The sequence below is a fragment of the Lutzomyia longipalpis genome, chromosome 1, assembly GCF_024334085.1.
Source record: "Lutzomyia longipalpis isolate SR_M1_2022 chromosome 1, ASM2433408v1".
In the NCBI taxonomy this organism is placed as follows: Eukaryota; Metazoa; Arthropoda; class Insecta; order Diptera; family Psychodidae; genus Lutzomyia; species Lutzomyia longipalpis.
Window position 1 is genome coordinate 31,774,627 of NC_074707.1, and position 18,926 is coordinate 31,793,552.

The following is an 18,926-nucleotide window of genomic DNA, read 5'->3' on the forward strand; positions in this document are numbered from 1 at the left end:
TCCTACATGAAATGACCATTCGTTGTGCTTTCGAGAGCTTTTTCGGCATTTTTTGAACACATTTCAGCAACTGAGATAGACAATAATTTATTTGAAATGTAAAAAAGCGCAAAGATAAAATTTCCATATAAAAATTGCATCCATTAATGGAATAGATTGATGTTGGAAAAAACGTTACAAAGGCTAAGAGAAAGTATATCATATTAAAATTACTAACTCGTAACATTACTCCATAGAATCCAAAAAATCTACATAAAAATATCACTAATTTTGCAAGAGAGAGTAAAAGGATGTATCTCATGCGATAGAGAGTTCCAATTTTAACGGAAATTGTTTCATTTAAAGTTTTCTTTGAATTCAGATAGAAAATATGTTGATTCCTTAGCCAGATATTCGATAGGGCAGTTACAATAACTGATATCCATTGTAATAATATCCTCAATATCGCAACAGATACTGCAAAGTCGCTCCTAATCGTTGTTTTCAACTTTTTAACATAGTTCGAAAGCACAATGGGCATTACACATAAACATATTACTAAAATAAACCACGAATATGCTAAACTTTTGAAGGACTTTTTGTAGATTCTCCTTTTGGAATCATAAGAAAATGGCCCTAGCCCTACAATTATATTAAAATAGTAGAAGAATGATGTAGTTCGATCGAAACAGATTTTTTCCTTTACAGACATTTAGGATCGTTAAGGGTGAACAATATTTACAATATTATGATTTCCTTCATCTTACTACACTATATTTATAAACTTTTAGTTAATTGTTTAGAAAACATAAATTATATATGAAAAGTAATTACCAATTACAGATGATGGTGAAAAAAAATGTTATTTTTTAATATTCAGTACAAATTTTCATCTTCATAGAATCCTAATATGCCTAGAATTAAGGGATTTGTTAACTTTGGATAGTGCCTGTAATACAAATTGATTATGTCACGCTTCACTACTCTAGCGGAAATATTTCCTTTTATCTATCTATAATACCTTCCTTGACATCAATTGACACTCAAAGCCAGACTTAAACGTCCCCTTTAATATATTAAAATAGTTTCCTAATTTTTTTTATATTAAAGGAAAAATTTTCAAAATAAATTATCCCAGTTTAATACGAAAATCATCCTATTTACGTCCAATGTGAATCCTGTTTTCAGTAGAACTGAATTTCATTGCAGGCAACTTCAATGAAAAATGATGATCTCAACATAAAATATTAATTATCCTTAATCTTTCTCATCAAATAAAGAAGGACTGTGAAAGCAGCAGGAGACAAGATAAATGGAACAATATAATGTTTTAGTACAATGTTGAACTTCGAGAAGGCCGGTGTCTCACCGAGAATTATTAAATTGTACAGAATTTTAATTGGATTTATGCGTGTCATTGGAAGGATTTTTGGACTGAGATGTGTCTACTACAGCTACAAAAGTCAACGTTTTGAAGTATCAAAATTGGATGTAATCTACACAGCTGTATATTTCATATTTTCTTGTTTGGCTATAACATATCTCATGCCCAACACCTTCGATGGAATGCAAAAGATAATGCCTATAAGTTTCGTACCAGCAATGATAGGAAGCATTCAGACATCACTTAATTACTTCCTTATTGCTTTTATATACTTTATGGAAATGTGGAATTCTAAGAAGATAAAGAATTACTTGAATAATTTATCGGAGATGTCGGAAATTGAGGAGAGTCTCCTGAAAAATGCAACATTTTGTGAACTAATGAATCCTTGGCTGTATCTTTTATTCAAAATTGGAATTTGTGAGATTATGTGCTTAGCTGTCTGCTTGCTCAATTTCTATTTTATTGTTAAGGAACTTCAGTCATTGCTGTTTCTGTTTGGGACACTTCTTACAATATACCCATACATTGTTCAATTCACAATAAGTACATTCATTTATATGAACATACTAAGAGCAAATTTTTTCTTGAAACTTCTTAATTGTAATCTCACACAAATAATGGAAAAAATACAAAAGAGCAATGTAGGCAATATGAAGGAATTTCAAAGAATCACCTTTAGCTGTGATTTGAGTGATCGTTTAGATAAATTTGCCATTTACTACAATTATTTATCTACAGCGACCAAAGAATATTTAAATCTCTACTCGTGGCAATTGATCCTCATGATTGTGAGCAATTTCTTAGCCACGACCTTTCAGTTATTCATGCAATACTATTTTTCTCAATTGCAAATTCGTGGAATAATGAAATTAAACGTATTAAGCGGTATACTCTCATTTTTATATTGTATATTTGGATATACCGATTTCCTTTTGCACGGTATTATAGGGCATCAGATGAAAAATGAAACTAAACGAACAGGATTAATTTTACACAAAATGCCAATACATCAAATGGATATAAGATTCCGAAGAAGTGTATGAAAGTTAATTTAATAATACAAAAGTTTGGAGAAGCTTTAATTCAATATGTACTTATTTTCAGATTGAAATGTTTTCTTTGCAAATTCTAAATGAAATTCCCGGCATAAATGTATCAGGAATGTTCATTCTCGACCTTGGCCTTATATCATCGGTAAGAAAAAATCCTCAAGATTGACTTGTAATAAAATCTTCTATTCGACAAAATATTTCAGTGTAACAAAATTAATTAATTAAATCATTTTTATCCTCAGATAATTGCTGCAATCTCGAATTATATCGTAATTCTCATTCAGTTCGATCAAGCAGAACAAGCAATTTAACATGATGTTAAATCTTCTTCTATGAAACTTCAATGAGCATTTCATCCCGCACAACTCTGTCCTTCATGAGTTTTCCATAGTTCATCAGTAACTTTTCCCAGTAGCACTTTATATCGTCCATCCGGAGGTGGTGCCAGATGTGCTCATATCCCTCCTCTGCAATCTTCTGCGCCAGTTCATCGTGTTGTTTGAAGTATTCAATGAGAGATTTCAGCTCTTCTGTTGTAGGATTTGATTTAACGGGTACATAGTGAACCCATGGCTTTAGGGAGTCATAGAAAAACTCCTTCCATTCATCGCCCACATGGAAGACAAGAGATTTGCAGAGGAAGAGATGTTTGAAACGGAAACTTGCTGCCACACCGCGGAAATTGAATAAATACTTGTATTTGCAGTGATCCTCGAAACTCACTTCCGGTGCGGGTGGGGCATTTAGAGTATCCGCTGGGGATTTCCAGGCTTGATTTTTTGTGTATTGTGCATCGGAAAGGGTAGGATGTTCTCGAGAAAGTAGCACCAGAGGATCTCGTTCGGAAGATGTACGTGACCCACGGAAGAAAGCTTTGGATTCTTTCTTATTCCAGGGTACCTCTTTAGCCACCTTACTGATGGACTCACGATGTGCACCCCATTTTCCTAGGCCAGTGGGATAGAGAGATATAGCTGGTCCTCCTTCCCAAAAACTCCATGCTGGATACATGATATCAATGTACTCATCAGTCTTGCTAAATGAGAGCACCGGGCCTGACTGTTGCTTCCACTGCTTGTAAATCTGTGGCCAATCCCTGACATTAATCACAAGCTCCATGTCTGGCAGTTTCGCCAGGAGAGGCTTTATGAAGTACTCCACGCCTGAGCATCGTGCCGGAAACATGCAGTCTGGCTGACGATAGAGCTTATTGTTTACTATTTGGTACCGCGTGCCTTTACTCCTCACAGCCTCTAGCATTTCCCGGGATACGCCCGAGAGGAATGGCTTCAGATCTTGCTCCAGCTGATCTTCATAGCACGTACAATTGCCCTGAATACATGGAATGTAATTCTTTTCAGCCTTATTGATGGTAGTCCATATGGGGTCACTTTCTGAGAAGAAACGGTAAACTTGGGATTTGAGTGTTTCCTGGGAATCATTGAGAAATCCTTACCTTCAAGAAATCTTACAAGTTCCGCCTTAAATATACAATCTTCACCTGCTCCACATTCATCAAAGCATTCAATTGACACAAAACACGTAACAAAAAGAGAAAAAATCAAAAAATACTGCATTTTAGTGTAAAAAGAAAAATTACAGCCAAAGGAGATCGTTGGAATACAAAAGAGACGCTCCTCCTTTCAGCTGGTCAAAAACATAACCTCGATCTTTTTTGTAAACACAGATTTTGTGTAAAGGTTAGAAAACATACAAAAAATCCCTGACCAGGGGAAGAAAAAGGTTAAATAAAAGTTCCCATGGACTAGAAGAGCAGCTGAGACAATGACAATAGCTGATTACGTGTCCGGATTGTCTGACAATCCGTACTTTGGTGCTGGATTTGGTTTATTCGGCATTGGGGCAGGTGCTGCAATATTACGTAAAGCCCTCCAGGGAAGTCTCATTCTTTTCCGGAGGCACTACATGATCACACTGGAGGTTCCATGCCGAGACAAATCCTACCAATGGCTCTTGCAGTGGATTACTCAGCGTGGAGCTCGTCAGACCCAACACCTCAGCGTTGAGACGTCGTTTGAGCAAAAGGAAACTGGGCATGTGAAGACCAAGTATGACTTCATCCCAAGCATTGGGACGCATTTTATGAAGTACGGTAGAACATGGATACGTGTGGAGAGGACACGGGAACAGCATACTCTGGATCTCCACATGGGAGTTCCTTGGGAGACGGTTACCCTCACAGCTTTTGGTAGGAATAAGAACATCTATTTCGGGATCCTCGAGGAAGGTAAGATATTCTTGATTCTGGGTGATTTTGTGATTAAATTTTAACATTGGATCTTTCTTTTTAGCTAGGCAACTGGCGCTGAAGCACACAGAGGGCAAGACAATAATGTACACTGCCATTGGAAGCGAATGGCGCCCCTTTGGGCATCCACGAAAGAGGAGACCAATAAATTCCGTTGTTCTGGATCGAGGTGTAGCTGAGAAAATTGTTGCTGATGTTCAGGAATTTATTCGAACACCCAAATGGTATTCTGAACGTGGAATTCCCTACAGACGTGGCTACCTGCTGTACGGACCACCGGGATGTGGGAAATCTAGCTTCATCACAGCTCTAGCGGGAGAAATTGAATTTGGGATTTGTGTTCTCAATCTCTCAGATCGCAGTTTGTCAGATGACAGACTAAATCACCTACTTAGCGTGGCTCCACAGCAATCAATTATCTTGCTGGAGGACATTGATTCAGCCTTTGTGTCCAGGGAAGAGACAAAACAACAGAAATCTGCATACGAGGGATTAAATCGTGTCACCTTCAGTGGTCTTCTCAATTGTCTCGACGGTGTGGCATCTACAGAGGCGAGAATCCTCTTTATGACCACCAATTACCTGGACAGACTGGATCCTGCCCTCATTCGACCCGGAAGAGTTGATCTCAAAGAATACGTGGGCTATTGCTCTCAGTATCAGGTTGAGCAAATGTATCATCGTTTCTACGGCGATGGAGAAGATAAGAGTAAAGCACAGGAGTTTGCTGAGAAAGTAATGTTGGAGAAGAAACCTGTGAGCCCGGCCCAAATTCAAGGGTACTTCATGATGCACAAAATGTCATCACCAGATACAATTCTGGGGAATGTTAGAGAAATATGGGAAAGTTATTAGAGCTCTTCTGAAAGTGAAAGAGAAATTTATTTCTTTTTCTTTGCTGCCTTTCCCTTCTTGCCCTTCTTTTTCTTCCTATATGGACCCAAACAATTCCTCACCATAGTACCTCGCCACCACGCTTGAATCTTTACGGCACTATCCCACTTTTTCTGCTCCAATCGCCTTGCTTCATCCTCACGACGCTTTTGCTCTAAATATTCATCAATCTCCTCTTGGCGTGAATTGAAATCTGCCTGCATGTCTCTGATGCACATCTGAAGGGTCTCAATTTGAATTTTTGCCATCCGCAGCTTCTCATCTAGCTCCACGAGTTCCCGGTTGTACCTTTCAATCCAATACTGCGTCATTTCCTCAAGTTTATCCGTCTGATGACGACTGAAAGCGTCCATTTCGCTCATTATTCTCTCCTCATGATCCGTCTTTAGTTGAAGATCCTGAAGTTCTTGCAGGAGTGAATCCCGTTCCCGCTCATACAGTGTTTGGGACTGTTCATGCCGAGTTGCTTCCCATTTCAGCACCAAACGACATCTCATGGCATTCTCCAATTCGCAATCCTTCAGCTGATTCTGCAAATCAATTAGCTTCTCATCGCAATCCTTCAGACGCTTCCGACAATCATCTGAGTCTTTTTTGAGTTTCTTTTCCAAGAGGAGCGAGAGTTTCTTGTTCTTATTGTATTGCTCAATCATTCGGTATTCCTCCCTTCCTTCCTCATGAACCATGTCTATTATTGCTTTCAGCTGTGGAAATCCACTGACCAAGGATTCTTCGAGAGCGTATCTCAGGAAGTCTCTATAAAAGTATTTCTTTTTAATAACTGCGGACTAAAGTAATGTTTAAAAATTCCTTACATGTCCTCCTCGAGTTTTACAAATATCATCCCCTTCCCCACAGAATGTAGAGAATCATGCAACTTGGAGGAAGATTGTTTCCCGCCGCTCTGAATCTTATCCCGGAAGCGCTCCTGAATTGGGAGTTTTGGTACCACTTTCTTGAGGCTTTTTCGTCCTTTGTTGATAATCAAGAGGGAATCAATTGCATTCTGAAGCACAACACTTATTCCTGCTTTTACGAAAGAATCCATTTCTTTAAAAATCTACAATTTCCGTTTCCCTGTAGGTTGTTTATTTAGTTTCCTTGGTACTTTCTTCCCCTTCTTGCGCATTTTCCCTTTTGCCTTTTTCTTTCCCTTTTTTGTTTTAATGCTTTTCGTATTCGTGAGAGCCTTTTTGGCTTTTTCTATTGAAATCTTGTTTTTCTTCCTTGCAAGGAAATTTAGGTAATGAGCAATCCGAGATTTTGCAGATGATTCAATTGGCATTTCTTGTTTCCTCAGTTCATCAATTTCATCTTGAAGATTGAGATTGCATTCATGAGAATCGGAAATGAGTTCTAAGAATTGATTGGATTCTTCTCGCAAACCAGAAACGGAATTTTCAAAACTGGAGTATTTTCTCAAAAGTTCAGTCGCCCATTCATGACGTTCCTTCAATCTCGTCAATTCTTCACGCAATTCCTGGCATTTACTTTTGTAGAACTTCCGGATATTCCGTGAGCATACAACTTCTCTGTCTATTTCCTCATAAACTGATTCAAGATGTTCATTCAGCTGATTTTCCTCCTCTCGGCAGGATACCTTTGTCTGATCTTCCTTTTTATCATAGAGTTTATTAATGGATTTCGATAAATCTTGCACAAGTGTCTCTATCTTCTCCCTGTCAAGGATGCAATTGTTTGCTTCCTCATACCTCACAGCAGTCAAACGAATAATTTTGTACAAAGATTCCAAGTACTTCCGATTGAAAGAATTTCGAGGAAATAACTCCAAGGAGCTTCCAATAATGCACGAAAGTGAAACTACTTCAAAATTTGAAAATATTCGCAGAACCTCCATCAATAAGGATTCTTTTTCTCAATTTAAACAAAAGATCTTACCTGGATCACTTATTTTGTAGACATTTTATTTCAAACGTTTCTTCCGGCAAAACTACGATATTTTAGATTTTTTCGGTGAACTGGCTCCTCCGGATGTTGCCTCTTCTTCTGAATCCTCTTCTTCTGTGTGATTCTCTGCAAAGTTAGAATTTTATTAGTGAAATGAGAAAGTTCCTGGGGCTTTATTAACCTGAAGAATTACCTGATTTCGAGGGAACAGGAACTGCTTTTTCGTTTTGTTCTTCATTCACCAACTCCGTCAGGTAGGAATTGCATGTCTCCTTCATAGTTTTCAGTGCACCAATCAAACTCGCAAGTGAATTTTCCGGGACATTTTCCTCTAGTGTTGTCAGCACATTATCCTTGTTTTTTGTCACATTCACGGCAATATTGGGCATTTTGATATCAAAGATTTTTTAGATTAAAAATTTTATGCTTCTGTTTTCCTTTTGCACCGGTTCCCAACTGAACATAGAAAATAAAAACATAGAATCAGCTGTTTTTGCGATGTTTATTTTGTGATGGTAATCAAAATTTTTCTCAACAAAGAAAAGTGAAAAATCGATCGTGAAAATTCTTTTAATGATTTTCCCAGCATCCCTTGTGGCTTCATGTCCGTTTTAGTATCTCTGTGTCACATTAAATTCGAAGTGGACGCACCCCCAGCAATGAATTCAGAAGAAAGTGAGTTTGACCTCCATTTCAACTTTAATTTCTTACTTTTTAATTGCTCTTTAATTAATTAAACAGCTGCAGATGGGGCTTGTGCCATTTCCTCGGACACAGCAAACCCCACTCGATCTACCCAAATGAATCGCGGGCAGCGACAGCCACGGAACATCAAAGTGGAGAATTACACAAATCGCGTTCTCGAATCTTCGGATTCATCTCGAGGTCTCCTTCCTCCGAGTTCCCGAGAAGTCACCCCAATGGATGAGACACCACCCCCGAAGGCTGATGTGCCGGATGACATAACGTTTTTCTCTGGGAATCCATTTGTCGAAGTCACAAAGGGCATCATTCACCTGTACAAGAAGAACGAGATGACCGACATGATGGATTGCCAATCGAAAACTCTGTGTTTACTGGCCGTTCCGGCAATTCTGAGCTGCCACGATCTCCTGAACTTTGTGGCGCCATGCCATTCGGTGATCCAGCATGTTCGCATCATTCGAGATGGGTCTCCAAATCAATTTATGGTACTTCTTGAGTGAGTATCCGGGAGGAAATCTGATGAATTACGATTGATTTAAATCAAACTAAAAATAATTTGATTAAATGACTAATGAAGGGAAAGTTTTGATGTTGGCAAAATGCACAAGAAGTTGTTGACTAAAGAGTAGCGTCATACACAGAAAAATCAATCAATTCAGGTCACCAAACTGTTGTTTAAAACTCACAGAAGTTAATTATTTTATTCCAGATTCCGGACAATTGAATCAGCTATTGAGTTCTATGAGACATACAATGGGGTGCCCTACAATAGCCTGGAGCCGGATTCCCTCTGCCACGCTGTCTGGGTGTCCAGTGTTGTCTGGGGCTTCGATGAGACACCCCCAGTTGGGCATACTGAACTCCCCACGTGCCCAGTGTGCCTAGAGCGCATGGACGAGAGTGTGGATGGCGTGCTTACGATTCTCTGCAACCATGCCTTCCACGCTAGTTGCCTCGTGAAGTGGGGCGACTCCACCTGCCCCGTCTGCCGGTGCGTCCAAACACCTGAGCTGACTGAGAGTTCAGTGTGTATGGAGTGTGAGGGAACCGAGGCACTCTGGATTTGTCTCATTTGTGGTCACGTGGGCTGTGGAAGGTATCAAGGGGGTCACGCATTCTCCCACTACAGGATGTCAAATCACACGTATGCCCTACAGCTGGGCACAAATCGCGTGTGGGACTATGTGGGTGATAATTTTGTCCATCGACTGCTTCAAAGTAAAACAGACGGGAAACTCGTGGCTACTCAGAGTCCCGAGGGGGATGGTGAGGAGAAAATTGACTCAATGCAGCTAGAATTCACATACCTACTCACATCTCAGCTGGATGCTCAACGTGAGTACTATGAGGATAAATTAAGTCGACTAGAGAGTCTCGTAACGAGTGAAACGGATAAAATTAAAGCTCACACGGCAAAGATTACGGAACAAAATGCAAATCTTGAGGGGAAAGTGAAGGAATTAACAAAGGATAAGGCAGCACTTGAGAAGAAAGTCGTACAACTCACAACAAAGCTCAATACAATCTCCAAGGAACTCACGGATGAACGACAAATGGGTAAAGCTATGCAGACAAATCAATCTCAGTGGCAGACAAAATTTTCAACATTGGAAAAGCGTTTCAAGGAGATGCAAGTGGAGAAGGATGCCACAATAACGGATCTCAAGGAGCAAGTGAGGGATTTATCGTTCTACATGGAAGCACAGAGTGTTATTGCAAATTCAGAGATTAAGGAGGAACTTGCTTCGGGAACTGTAATCATTCCAGAAGGTTCCGCCGGGCAACGGGGAAAGAATCGACGGCGTAGAAATTAAAATTCAATATTTAAATTATCATGAATTTATATAGTGATGGTTGGTGTGTTTCTCAAAAATTAAGCTTTTCCAGCTTTTCAATAAAAAATTCTGATAAATGTTTATCTTCATGCTTTTTTTTATTCTATATAATTTATTTGAAAAATGATCAAATTCAGATGCTACAAGATGTGTTCTCTGGCGCTGTAGGTGTCACTGATCAGCTGTGTTGTTGTGGAGGAAAAAAATGGATGTGGTAACAACAATAGAGGATTTTTATGGAGTTTATCTCCTCGTGAGTCGCAGTGAGAATCGCAGTTTCACCGGAAGAACCTACATTGGGTACACTGTTGATCCCAATCGAAGGATATTACAGCACAACAGAGGAAGAGAAGGTGGAGGCGCCAAGAAAACAAGCGAGCGTGGCCCATGGCAAATGATCCTCATCATTCATGGTTTTCCCAACAGTCTCTCAGCTCTTCGGGTAAGAGAATCTCTCTTTTAGGCGGGCTCATTAATCATTCTGGAATATTTTATTAATTTACATTTTATAGTTTGAATGGGCTTGGCAGCAACCAAATATTTCTCGACGATTGAAAAATATTCCCGGCTTGGGGAAAAAATCTTCTCTCCGGAAGTTTGACCTTCAATTTCGTATTCTCACTGAAATGCTAAGAATTGGTCCATGGAACCGACTTCCGCTGGTGATTCGCTGGCTGGCTGATGATTTCGTCCGTGACTTTCCGGTGTGTGCACCTTCGTCTTTGACATCTCATGATGAGAAGATGTATTTAACATTATTTTTATTTATTTCGACAGCCTGAAAAATTGCCACCAGTTCACATGGAGATCTCCTTTGGGCGGGTAAAGCGGAAAAAGAAGTTGGCAAGGATTGAGGATAATGTCGCCGAAGGTGGTAGTCAGAAATCACTTTCTTGCTGCCTCTGTAGTAGCCCCATTGAGGAGCCACGGCAATCTCTCTTGACCTGCATTAATCCACAATGCTCACTCCAGTGCCACATAATCTGTCTAGCACGAGTTTGCATCACAGAGAGCAATCAATACATTCCAACGGAAGGTGATTGTCCCATTTGCTTCACCCACTTTCTTTGGGGCGATCTGATAAGGAAGAAGAATGGGTGCAGTGATCTCGTGGCCACGAGCGATGATGCAACCGATACCGAGCATAGTAATTACAATGATTTATCCATCGATTCAACAGATGAGGATTCTGATGACTCTTGACATTGAGATTCGCATTGTCATCTTGCTTGAGAAAGAAGACGATTAGAGAAAAACTATGTGTGCTCGCCTATTTTCTCGCTAATGTGTGATTTCTATTTTATGGTGAATATAATCTTAAATTGTTTAACTGTTTTATTACAAATTACCTTTTTAACAAACCATTTAGTTCTTTTATGAGTTTTTTAGCTTGTTAGAATCTTCGGCAAATACTAAATTAAATCTAATAATTTTAGGGCTATAGATAGTCCTTATTTAAATTATTTTTCTTTATCCTTTAATAAATTCTCTAATTCTTCAGAAAGTTCTAATGCCCTTTGTTTCATTTTTTTTTTGTAAAATATAACATTGATTGCAACAAAAACAACGCATAAATTTTAAACATTTCACTGACTTAAGATGTGGGTGAGACTGATAAGGTTTAATGAGTATGAAGTCTCTAAAACCCAACTATGTATTAAATTACCCATATCACGAAATGTTCTGCAATGAAGCGCACATCTTCGTGATTCTCAGAACACTTTCACGTTGCTCTAAATAAGTGAGATGTTTAGTGAAATTCTTAGTTACCTACTAATTCAATAATAATAATAATAATAAAATATGTAGAACAAACAATTAATTATTCGAACCTTGTTAATTGACTTCAAAATAAGAAGTAAAAAACAATAATAATAAATAATGCATTTTTGCACCTGCCATGTAGGTAAATTATTCCTCAAGAATTTTGCAATCACAGAATATGACTTAAAAAAAAACAGCTAAAAAAAGAGTTATGGCTATAATTCTAATTATATAGAGGATATAGAGTTGAATGGTAATTTCTTTCCTTTGAATTTGTGCAAATGTTGAGTAGTAAAAAGAAAACGTTAGATTCTATAAAAAAAAAGAATTATTTTCTAACTAGAAAGAATATTGTGGTTGTTCTCTGTCACATAAATCAACATACTTTTATAAAAGAGAGTGATGAATTTATTCTTTGATCGTCTTGATATTGCATTACAAATGAGAGGTGGAAATAATTTGAGTTATTTGTTTCGCTAGCTTTTCAGCAAAAGAACTCGTTTAATCGAAAACGAAGACGCGGTGGAAATGATGGTTTGCAGATAAGATGATTTTTTTTAGCAAAAGTTGGCAAGAATTTGTGGAATTTTATATTAAGACGATTAGCATTTTTATGTAGAAAATGAACTTTTGATGGACTTTATGGAAGAAAAGGGGTTCATCAACCGAAACGTGGCATAAAACGTGGGGTTTATTTTGAAGAAAATTAAATATACAAAACAAGAATAAAAATAAATTAATGAGACATTACATAAATATAATTAATAATGCATTTAATTTAAGTCGTCTTATCCCGAAATCTCTTTTGAATTTCAAGTTTGTTCTTTTTGATAATTTTTATAAAAAAAATTTGAGGATTTATTTTCCTTATTCATCAGGTACTCAAAGGATGGGAAATGTTTGATTTTCCCCAATGAAAAAAAAACATATAAAATTAATTAGCATAGTTTGCATATTTTTGTGTAAAATATGCGCATCTTTCTTCCATTCTAACTCTGAGAACGAAAAGTGCCTCACCATTGGATTTATTGTAATAGCTTTATATTTTATCTAAAATAGATTAATTTTGATGACCATTTCGCTAAAATATGCTAATAGAAAGTTTTTACCGCAGAAAAAAGATTGCGGCCTTTTAACTTATATTTCTGCTTGCTAATAAAGTGGCTTTACCTCAACATTAATGAGATCGAGGTAGGAAAGTTCACGATGAAAGGTCTAATTGTTTATTTGGGGTAATTTGCATATCGCAAAGTGTGACCGAAGAAATTCATAAGATTTTTTTTGTTTTAACTTTTACTGTTACCAACGAGGTAGAACGGACGAGATAGAATTTATACTAAATAATTCAGTAGGTAAACTTTTCCGGGCAATATGCGAAGAAAATCACGTGAAATATCTTCAAAAATAATTCCTTTTATTCACGCGAGAGACAAATGGGAGGCTGACACAGCAAAAAGATGTATTTAACTGTAAAAAGGTGTTTGGTCTGAGCACAAGAACATACTGATGGGTCATTTTGTTCTTGAATAAATCGCGCCTCTTACATCGCATATTGCATATTGGTTATGCTGAAAAAGTAAGATTTTACAGATGGTGATCTGAGAGTGATGTGAACAAATAGGAAGATACATAAACCATCTATTAAGTTCATGTTTCACGGATCGATCTCCTCAAATAGCCCATTGCGGCAGGCATTTTATTCTAATATAATTGCGTACGTTCTAACTGTTGTCCGATTCACATTCTGGACTTATGGGTTACCAGTTGCAGCATTAAAACACGGCAATTAATTACAAAATAATCTCTAATATACGATGTACCTCAACAGAGAACACTATTGCATCTTACATTTAAGGTATGTTATAATAAATTACTTAACAATGCATCTTTCATGGATCTAGTGCAAACTTGATGGGATTTTTATGATCATTCTCCACATTTCACAGAACATCCAGGAATCCACTGTCGCCAAAGTCCCCAAAACCACCGTAATCCCCATCACCAAAGCCTCCGTAGTCATCTTCATCGGCACCAGGTGGAACGAAGATGCCACCGAGGAAATTCGAGAGACGCTCCTCCATGCCAAAGGTCGTGGCAAGGCCATAGATGACCCTCATGATGACGAGCCTCACGAAATTTGGTGGTGTTGTCTCACGCAATTGGTACTCTTTGTATTTCTTCCTTGTTCGTCGATTCATGGATTTTCGTGCATCACAGAGCGCCAGGAAGAGCATCACAATTATAAAGAAGCACAACACTTTTCTCAGTGAATTCTTCATCTCTTCACAACACTCACACTGATCTTCTTTTTTGCCAGTAAATCCAAATAAAAAGCACGTTTTTGCCAAGTTATGCAATTTTCTACTACTTTATGGAATGATGATGATGAAGGAGATCACTTTCACGTGTCCATATTCTGTATTCTTCTTCAGTACGAGTTTAATAAAATATCCGGTTCTATTAGTCACCAGCAACAACACCACAGATGAGACCTTCCATCACCGCCGAACGTAGAATATGGAATGAAATTGCGAGTTGCTCCTCAATTTCTTCTTTTGATTCTCCACCATCCATACCATTCTTCGTTGTGGTGGATACTCCCCGCGCGCGCAAACTTCTCGTTTGCTTTCATTACAAAGCTCTTGCCCGTGAATCTTCACTTCCACACATGTATTCCCGTTATGCTGCTCACTTTGAGTGGGACACTCCGATGGAGCTCAATGGGGATCGTAAGACGCCACAACAGTGTGCAACATGTTGTATGATTAAATCTCCACCAAAACATTCTTCTTCCAGCAGCGCACGCGAAAATATCTGTGAAATTTCTGGAGCTTATTGTAAGCTACAATACGTAGCTATAGACCGCAAGCATCATGGGTCGATTGCACGATCATAAGAAAAGAAAACATCATTATATCAATCACATACGATATAATTCCTCTCGCATTTGGTTGTTTTGTTGTCGAAAACACGAGGCATGTCTACCAATCAATGGGAATTCATCTAAAAATGATAATAATTTAATAAGCACCTCCTCTGCGGTTTTGCCACAGTGATCATGGTAGAAAATTGCACGAGAAAGTCGTGAGATTCTTTCGTGTGTGCGCAGAGACACCCATTCTGAAAAAACTTACTATATTCTAAAGAAATTAACTGGTATGACCTGAAAACACAGTGCCCGTTTTTCTTCTCAATTTCGCTTTTTCCCTCTTGAAAAGACACCAAAATAACACATGTGGGAAAAATTTTATTATTCCCCAAATGTTCAATTAAATCCCAAAATGTGGCTATTATTTTTAGCGCTTTTTTTTGGCAAAGGGTTTATCATTTTATAATATTTTTTTTTGTAAAAGGGATTTGGTACAAAAATTAAGAAAAAAATCTCTTACAACATTTTTACTTTTTAATTTTTATTTCAGTTTAATTGGGTTTTAAAACAATTTAAAATATTTCCTAATTATATACACATTCTAAAACATTTGGAAGTTTTTTTTTAAGTTTTGAGGTCGATTCTGATAAAAATCTTTTCTTACCTAAACACTTAAAAGTTGTTGTTAGATTTTGACAGTTGATGTTTTTAAATCTTTCTATTGTAGTTATAACAAAAAATTGGTTGTTCCAGAAATTAGTCAGAAAGGTCAGAAAGATCTTTAAAAAAGCTCTGGAAAAAAAATTTTCCTTTAAAAACACGATTAAAGAAAAGAAACAAAATGCCAAAATCTTTGAAATGTGAAATTGTAAGAAAAGAAAGTAAAAGATTTTTATCCGAATCAACCCCTCTATTTAAAATCCATCAATACACTGCAAAGAATTTCCAACTAACCTTGGAATAAATAAGTAAAGTTTAGGATAAAATAAAATCAAGAAATTAGCATAGAATTTAACTAATTTAAAATCTTTTTTTCATTCTGCAAATGGTGGTACATGGTACAATATAAAAATGTTTTTATACAATTTTTTATTATGTTATAATTTTTTTACATGGTTTAGTTGTTATTTTCATTGACAATACGATACGATGAACCCCTTTTAGGTAGCCAACGATTTTATTATACAAATTGATTTCAGTACAAAGTGTTACACCGAGAAAATCGTACAAAGAGAATTTTATTACAATGCATTTTGAATTTCAATGTCTCATTCAGCCGAATTTTTTCCACGTCTTTCTCTCAATTTTTTCACATTTGATACGTGTGATCCGTTTAGTTAATCAGAATACGCCATTCTTGGTGGACTTTTTCTTCTTTTTTTTTCTTCTTATTCACATAAAGATCCGCATGGCGCTTTCACGAAAAAAGGGGTAAATTAATTGGACATATTGGTCGTCGTAATTTGATGTAACGTTAAGAAATTGTAAAAGACCTAAATTGTAGAAGCTTTCTCGGTATCTTTATGTATATAGTGATGTATTGTCACATAATTCACAAGTTGGAAATCAATCAATTTTATTTAATAAATTACAGGGGGAAATGTAATAATTTTAGATTGAATGGCATTTTTGTTTTATTTAGAATAAATGTTACATAGGTAAGGTACCCTACCCTCCTAATTGGCTATTATAAAAGTCAATAAAACCGTGAATTTGCATTTAATGCATACAATGCCGCCCCTCTCTACCCCAATATATACTCTATTCAGTTCTTACTAACGGGTTCCTCTGAATATTCAATGAGATTTCAATGCAATTTGAAGGTTTTACAGCCATGAAAATTATGGTATGTCTTTAACTCGGTCTTTAGCATGAAGAGATTAATCACCTGGAGGAGAGCATTTAGAAATTTTGCATGTTTCTTTGATGAGAGTTGGTGGATAAAGAAAAACTGTCGCACAAAACGTACCTTATGTTATAAATTTCTTGGCATTGGTACTTATTCAATTATTTTTCACTCTATCGCACCATAAAAATATGTTATATGCGAAATTTGTGTCAGGTGTATTAACAATTAATTCACACCATTTTCCGCTATGTAAATACCGACTGCTATACGCAAAATTACGTGTATTGCGTGGACAATATACGATGATAAATCCGTTAGCGTGACCAAATTCATATCTCATCTTATTTTATTTTACATTTTCTTTATATATAAATTAATAATATTTCTTATGTGCACGATACCTTAGATGAGGAGGAGGATGTCGCTGCATTTTCCCCCTAATTAGTGGAGAAAATGCTCATTGATGCATTTGGTGGGATCATGTAACTTTCTGTCCCATCCCATTGGGGGCTCCTCCATTCTGACTTGCAGCCGGATCGGTCTGATTCACTGCACCATTCCCCCCGATATTGAGTAATTTGGTTCTCCTGCGCGTGTAGTGTTGCCACAGCAAAATTGCCTGATCATCGATGAATTTGCAGCATTGAACGTTAACAATTTCACGGCGGAAGTGCTCGTATTGGAGCAGATCGAGGAAATAGAGACACATGGGGTACTTGAGATATCTCGCATACTCTGGCTCCTTCCAATAGAGAAGGTATTTGAGGTAATTGATGAATGTTTGATCCTTGAAGTAGCCTCTCTGGGCTAAAACTGCAAGAGAAAAGCACTTTTATTAGCTCAGAGTTTTCTTTTTTATGATTTTTTTAACTAATTACTCACAGTGCAAATAATTGGGATTCGCCAGGCACTGTACAAATTCCAGCTCCACCTGAAATCTCAGTCTTTGTTGGTCCTCCGTTTCAGCAGGTACTATACATTTAGAGGAAAGATAATGAATCAAAGTTTTAGCTAGATATGTTCCATCCCTCATAAGTTTCATTTAGGACAATTTTCACACAACATGTTTTTGAGGAAAGTTGAAGGAAAATGTGCACAATGTGATGATTATGTATGTTTAAAGAAAAATAAAATAGCAAATGAGGAGAATAGTGCATAAAAAAGACGTAATAAAAGGTGTTACTTACTCTTACCTTTCCCGACCATTTTAGCCATATTTTCTTATCGGCAGGGAAAGGGGTTTTGCAGTGCAGTTTTTATTTACACAAATAAACTCAAGTATTTTTTTTTAAATTAATAATTAAATTAATTTGCAGGCTGGTGAACTTTGTGAGGTGTGTGGTAAACAATAAAAATGCTCTGTGTGATAAGAAAAGGTGGAAATGTGATTTTCTATACAGGAAATAAGTAATAATAATAATAAATAAAGCTGAAATGTTTGTTTGTTTGTTTGTTTGTGGCGCACATGAAAATCACCCAAAACATAAAATGATTTTTTTCCGATTTGTTTAGCTTCGCATTCCCATACCGTTTGTCCGATTGCTATAAAATTTGGTACAGAGAATACTGGCATCAGGTGATTTTTACTAAAAATATTAATTTTCCCCCCAGAGCCCCCCTTCGTAGCGCCCCCATATAAAATTCACGCAATTTTTAACTATTTTTTGAATTTGGCGCCCTTTTTGATAGATTTCATTGAAGAGAAAATGTGATGGATTCATTTCACCACTATTCGTCTCCCTCACACATTCAGTTTTTCTCAATTTTCTCGCGTTTTCTGCAGAATTTTCCGGGGAAATTGTGTTTTTGTGACCAGAAAAAAAACTTGAATTTTTGGCATCACGAAAATTCATTTCCGGGAAAAAAGGGCGTGTAAAATCCGCAACCGTCAAAATTTCCGCGGGCCCTTTAATTCCGTAAAGAGAGGCTTCCCGGGGGCGCGGGAGTACCCGTATATACCCCAGGAGTCCCAAAAATGCCTTTTATGCGTTTTAAGCCCAAAAATTTTGGGAAAAAAACAAGGAAATCACGAATTTTGTCAAAAAGCAACAAAAAAAATTCGTTAAAATTCAAGTTTTCCGCACAACTACAAACAAACGTCACGCACACAAACAAAACGCAGAGTGAGACGAAGGTATTTTTCTCATGCCGTCTCGTAATAAATAAATAAATACATAGAAATTGCGTTTTGCAGCAGGATTTTTGCCACTTTTGTGCCCCAAATACCAATAATTCCTACTCACAGCCAAACGTATTCATCTGTAGCTGTGTCTTTGGGAACTATTTATGCAATTTTTCTCAATTTTCCACACGTTTTTCCGCCTTTTTTAAGCGATTTTCCTCGCACTTTTTTTGATGTAACACACGCGAACGAAAACACATTTGCGATGTTTTCTTGACAGCTGACGCAGTTGT

General features: G+C 37.2%; 9 protein-coding genes across 13 annotated transcripts in view; 3 read left to right on the plus strand and 6 right to left on the minus strand.

Annotated features, from left to right (window-relative positions):
* The window catches only part of LOC129786110 (replication factor C subunit 4), a 635,780-nt gene that overhangs the window by 400,467 nt on the left and 216,387 nt on the right, over positions 1 to 18,926 (minus strand). The gene's annotated exons all lie outside the window — the stretch shown is intronic.
* LOC129785980 (extended synaptotagmin-2) overlaps positions 1 to 18,926 on the minus strand; it is a 633,447-nt gene that overhangs the window by 400,467 nt on the left and 214,054 nt on the right. The window lies entirely within an intron of this gene.
* LOC129785995 (protein kinase C-like) overlaps positions 1 to 18,926 on the minus strand; it is a 501,513-nt gene that overhangs the window by 400,467 nt on the left and 82,120 nt on the right. The gene's annotated exons all lie outside the window — the stretch shown is intronic.
* On the minus strand, positions 2,581 to 4,073 carry LOC129786100 (O-glucosyltransferase rumi homolog). The gene is made up of 2 exons (XM_055820917.1): positions 3,875 to 4,073; positions 2,581 to 3,812 (listed from the first exon to the last, which is right to left on the minus strand). Exons 1-2 carry the CDS (start codon positions 3,993 to 3,995, stop codon positions 2,749 to 2,751), a joined length of 1,185 nt encoding a protein of 394 aa, XP_055676892.1. The 5' UTR covers positions 3,996 to 4,073; the 3' UTR covers positions 2,581 to 2,748.
* Positions 4,188 to 5,567, plus strand: LOC129786098 (mitochondrial chaperone BCS1). The gene is made up of 2 exons (XM_055820911.1): positions 4,188 to 4,666; positions 4,731 to 5,567. Exons 1-2 carry the CDS (start codon positions 4,204 to 4,206, stop codon positions 5,540 to 5,542), a joined length of 1,275 nt encoding a protein of 424 aa, XP_055676886.1. The 5' UTR covers positions 4,188 to 4,203; the 3' UTR covers positions 5,543 to 5,567.
* On the minus strand, positions 5,544 to 7,459 carry LOC129786124 (dynein regulatory complex protein 9). The gene is made up of 2 exons (XM_055820954.1): positions 6,397 to 7,459; positions 5,544 to 6,337 (listed from the first exon to the last, which is right to left on the minus strand). The coding sequence occupies exons 1-2, from the start codon at positions 6,627 to 6,629 to the stop codon at positions 5,569 to 5,571; spliced, it is 1,002 nt and encodes a 333-aa protein (XP_055676929.1). The 5' UTR covers positions 6,630 to 7,459; the 3' UTR covers positions 5,544 to 5,568.
* On the plus strand, positions 7,975 to 10,110 carry LOC129786041 (BRCA1-associated protein). Its single transcript, XM_055820832.1, has 3 exons — positions 7,975 to 8,164; positions 8,231 to 8,690; positions 8,904 to 10,110. Exons 1-3 carry the CDS (start codon positions 8,092 to 8,094, stop codon positions 10,006 to 10,008), a joined length of 1,638 nt encoding a protein of 545 aa, XP_055676807.1. The 5' UTR covers positions 7,975 to 8,091; the 3' UTR covers positions 10,009 to 10,110.
* LOC129786144 (structure-specific endonuclease subunit SLX1 homolog) lies at positions 10,221 to 11,536 on the plus strand. Its single transcript, XM_055820990.1, has 3 exons — positions 10,221 to 10,471; positions 10,542 to 10,733; positions 10,807 to 11,536. The coding sequence occupies exons 1-3, from the start codon at positions 10,235 to 10,237 to the stop codon at positions 11,230 to 11,232; spliced, it is 855 nt and encodes a 284-aa protein (XP_055676965.1). The 5' UTR covers positions 10,221 to 10,234; the 3' UTR covers positions 11,233 to 11,536.
* LOC129786171 (mediator of RNA polymerase II transcription subunit 31) lies at positions 15,179 to 18,906 on the minus strand. 3 transcript variants are annotated; one of them, XR_008750098.1, is made up of 4 exons: positions 17,699 to 17,868; positions 17,394 to 17,483; positions 16,913 to 17,324; positions 15,179 to 16,550 (listed from the first exon to the last, which is right to left on the minus strand). XR_008750098.1 is itself a non-coding variant. In XM_055821021.1 (3 exons), exons 1-3 carry the CDS (start codon positions 18,768 to 18,770, stop codon positions 16,990 to 16,992), a joined length of 441 nt encoding a protein of 146 aa, XP_055676996.1. In that variant the 5' UTR covers positions 18,771 to 18,906; the 3' UTR covers positions 15,179 to 16,989. The 3 variants fall into 3 exon arrangements, 2 of the variants coding, with proteins under 2 accessions (XP_055676996.1, XP_055676995.1); XM_055821021.1 differs by lacking the exon at positions 17,699 to 17,868 and adding an exon at positions 18,755 to 18,906 and having other exon boundaries at positions 15,179 to 17,324; XM_055821020.1 differs by having other exon boundaries at positions 15,179 to 17,324.

What these genes read in the sequence shown, in the direction of transcription:
- LOC129786098 (XM_055820911.1), top strand. Translation starts at nt 4,204, where the DNA reads ATGACAATAGCTGATTACGTGTCCGGATTGTCTGACAATCCGTACTTT. An exon ending in TTTCGGGATCCTCGAGGAAG is followed by an intron (nt 4,667 to 4,730) that starts GTAAGATATTCT and finishes CTTTCTTTTTAG; the next exon opens with CTAGGCAACTGGCGCTGAAG.
- LOC129786041 (XM_055820832.1), top strand. Translation starts at nt 8,092, where the DNA reads ATGTCCGTTTTAGTATCTCTGTGTCACATTAAATTCGAAGTGGACGCA. An exon ending in AGCAATGAATTCAGAAGAAA is followed by an intron (nt 8,165 to 8,230) that starts GTGAGTTTGACC and finishes TTAATTAAACAG; the next exon opens with CTGCAGATGGGGCTTGTGCC. An exon ending in CAATTTATGGTACTTCTTGA is followed by an intron (nt 8,691 to 8,903) that starts GTGAGTATCCGG and finishes ATTTTATTCCAG; the next exon opens with ATTCCGGACAATTGAATCAG.
- LOC129786144 (XM_055820990.1), top strand. Translation starts at nt 10,235, where the DNA reads ATGGATGTGGTAACAACAATAGAGGATTTTTATGGAGTTTATCTCCTC. An exon ending in ACAGTCTCTCAGCTCTTCGG is followed by an intron (nt 10,472 to 10,541) that starts GTAAGAGAATCT and finishes TACATTTTATAG; the next exon opens with TTTGAATGGGCTTGGCAGCA. An exon ending in ATTTCGTCCGTGACTTTCCG is followed by an intron (nt 10,734 to 10,806) that starts GTGTGTGCACCT and finishes TTATTTCGACAG; the next exon opens with CCTGAAAAATTGCCACCAGT.
- LOC129786171 (XM_055821020.1), bottom strand. Translation starts at nt 17,726, where the DNA reads ATGGCTAAAATGGTCGGGAAAGGTAAGA. An exon ending in AATGGTCGGGAAAGGTAAGA is followed by an intron (nt 17,484 to 17,698) that starts GTAAGTAACACC and finishes CTAAATGTATAG; the next exon opens with TACCTGCTGAAACGGAGGAC. An exon ending in GAATCCCAATTATTTGCACT is followed by an intron (nt 17,325 to 17,393) that starts GTGAGTAATTAG and finishes TTTCTCTTGCAG; the next exon opens with TTTTAGCCCAGAGAGGCTAC.
- LOC129786100 (XM_055820917.1), bottom strand. Translation starts at nt 3,995, where the DNA reads ATGCAGTATTTTTTGATTTTTTCTCTTTTTGTTACGTGTTTTGTGTCA. An exon ending in ACTTGTAAGATTTCTTGAAG is followed by an intron (nt 3,813 to 3,874) that starts GTAAGGATTTCT and finishes GTTTCTTCTCAG; the next exon opens with AAAGTGACCCCATATGGACT.
- LOC129786124 (XM_055820954.1), bottom strand. Translation starts at nt 6,629, where the DNA reads ATGGATTCTTTCGTAAAAGCAGGAATAAGTGTTGTGCTTCAGAATGCA. An exon ending in GTAAAACTCGAGGAGGACAT is followed by an intron (nt 6,338 to 6,396) that starts GTAAGGAATTTT and finishes ATACTTTTATAG; the next exon opens with AGACTTCCTGAGATACGCTC.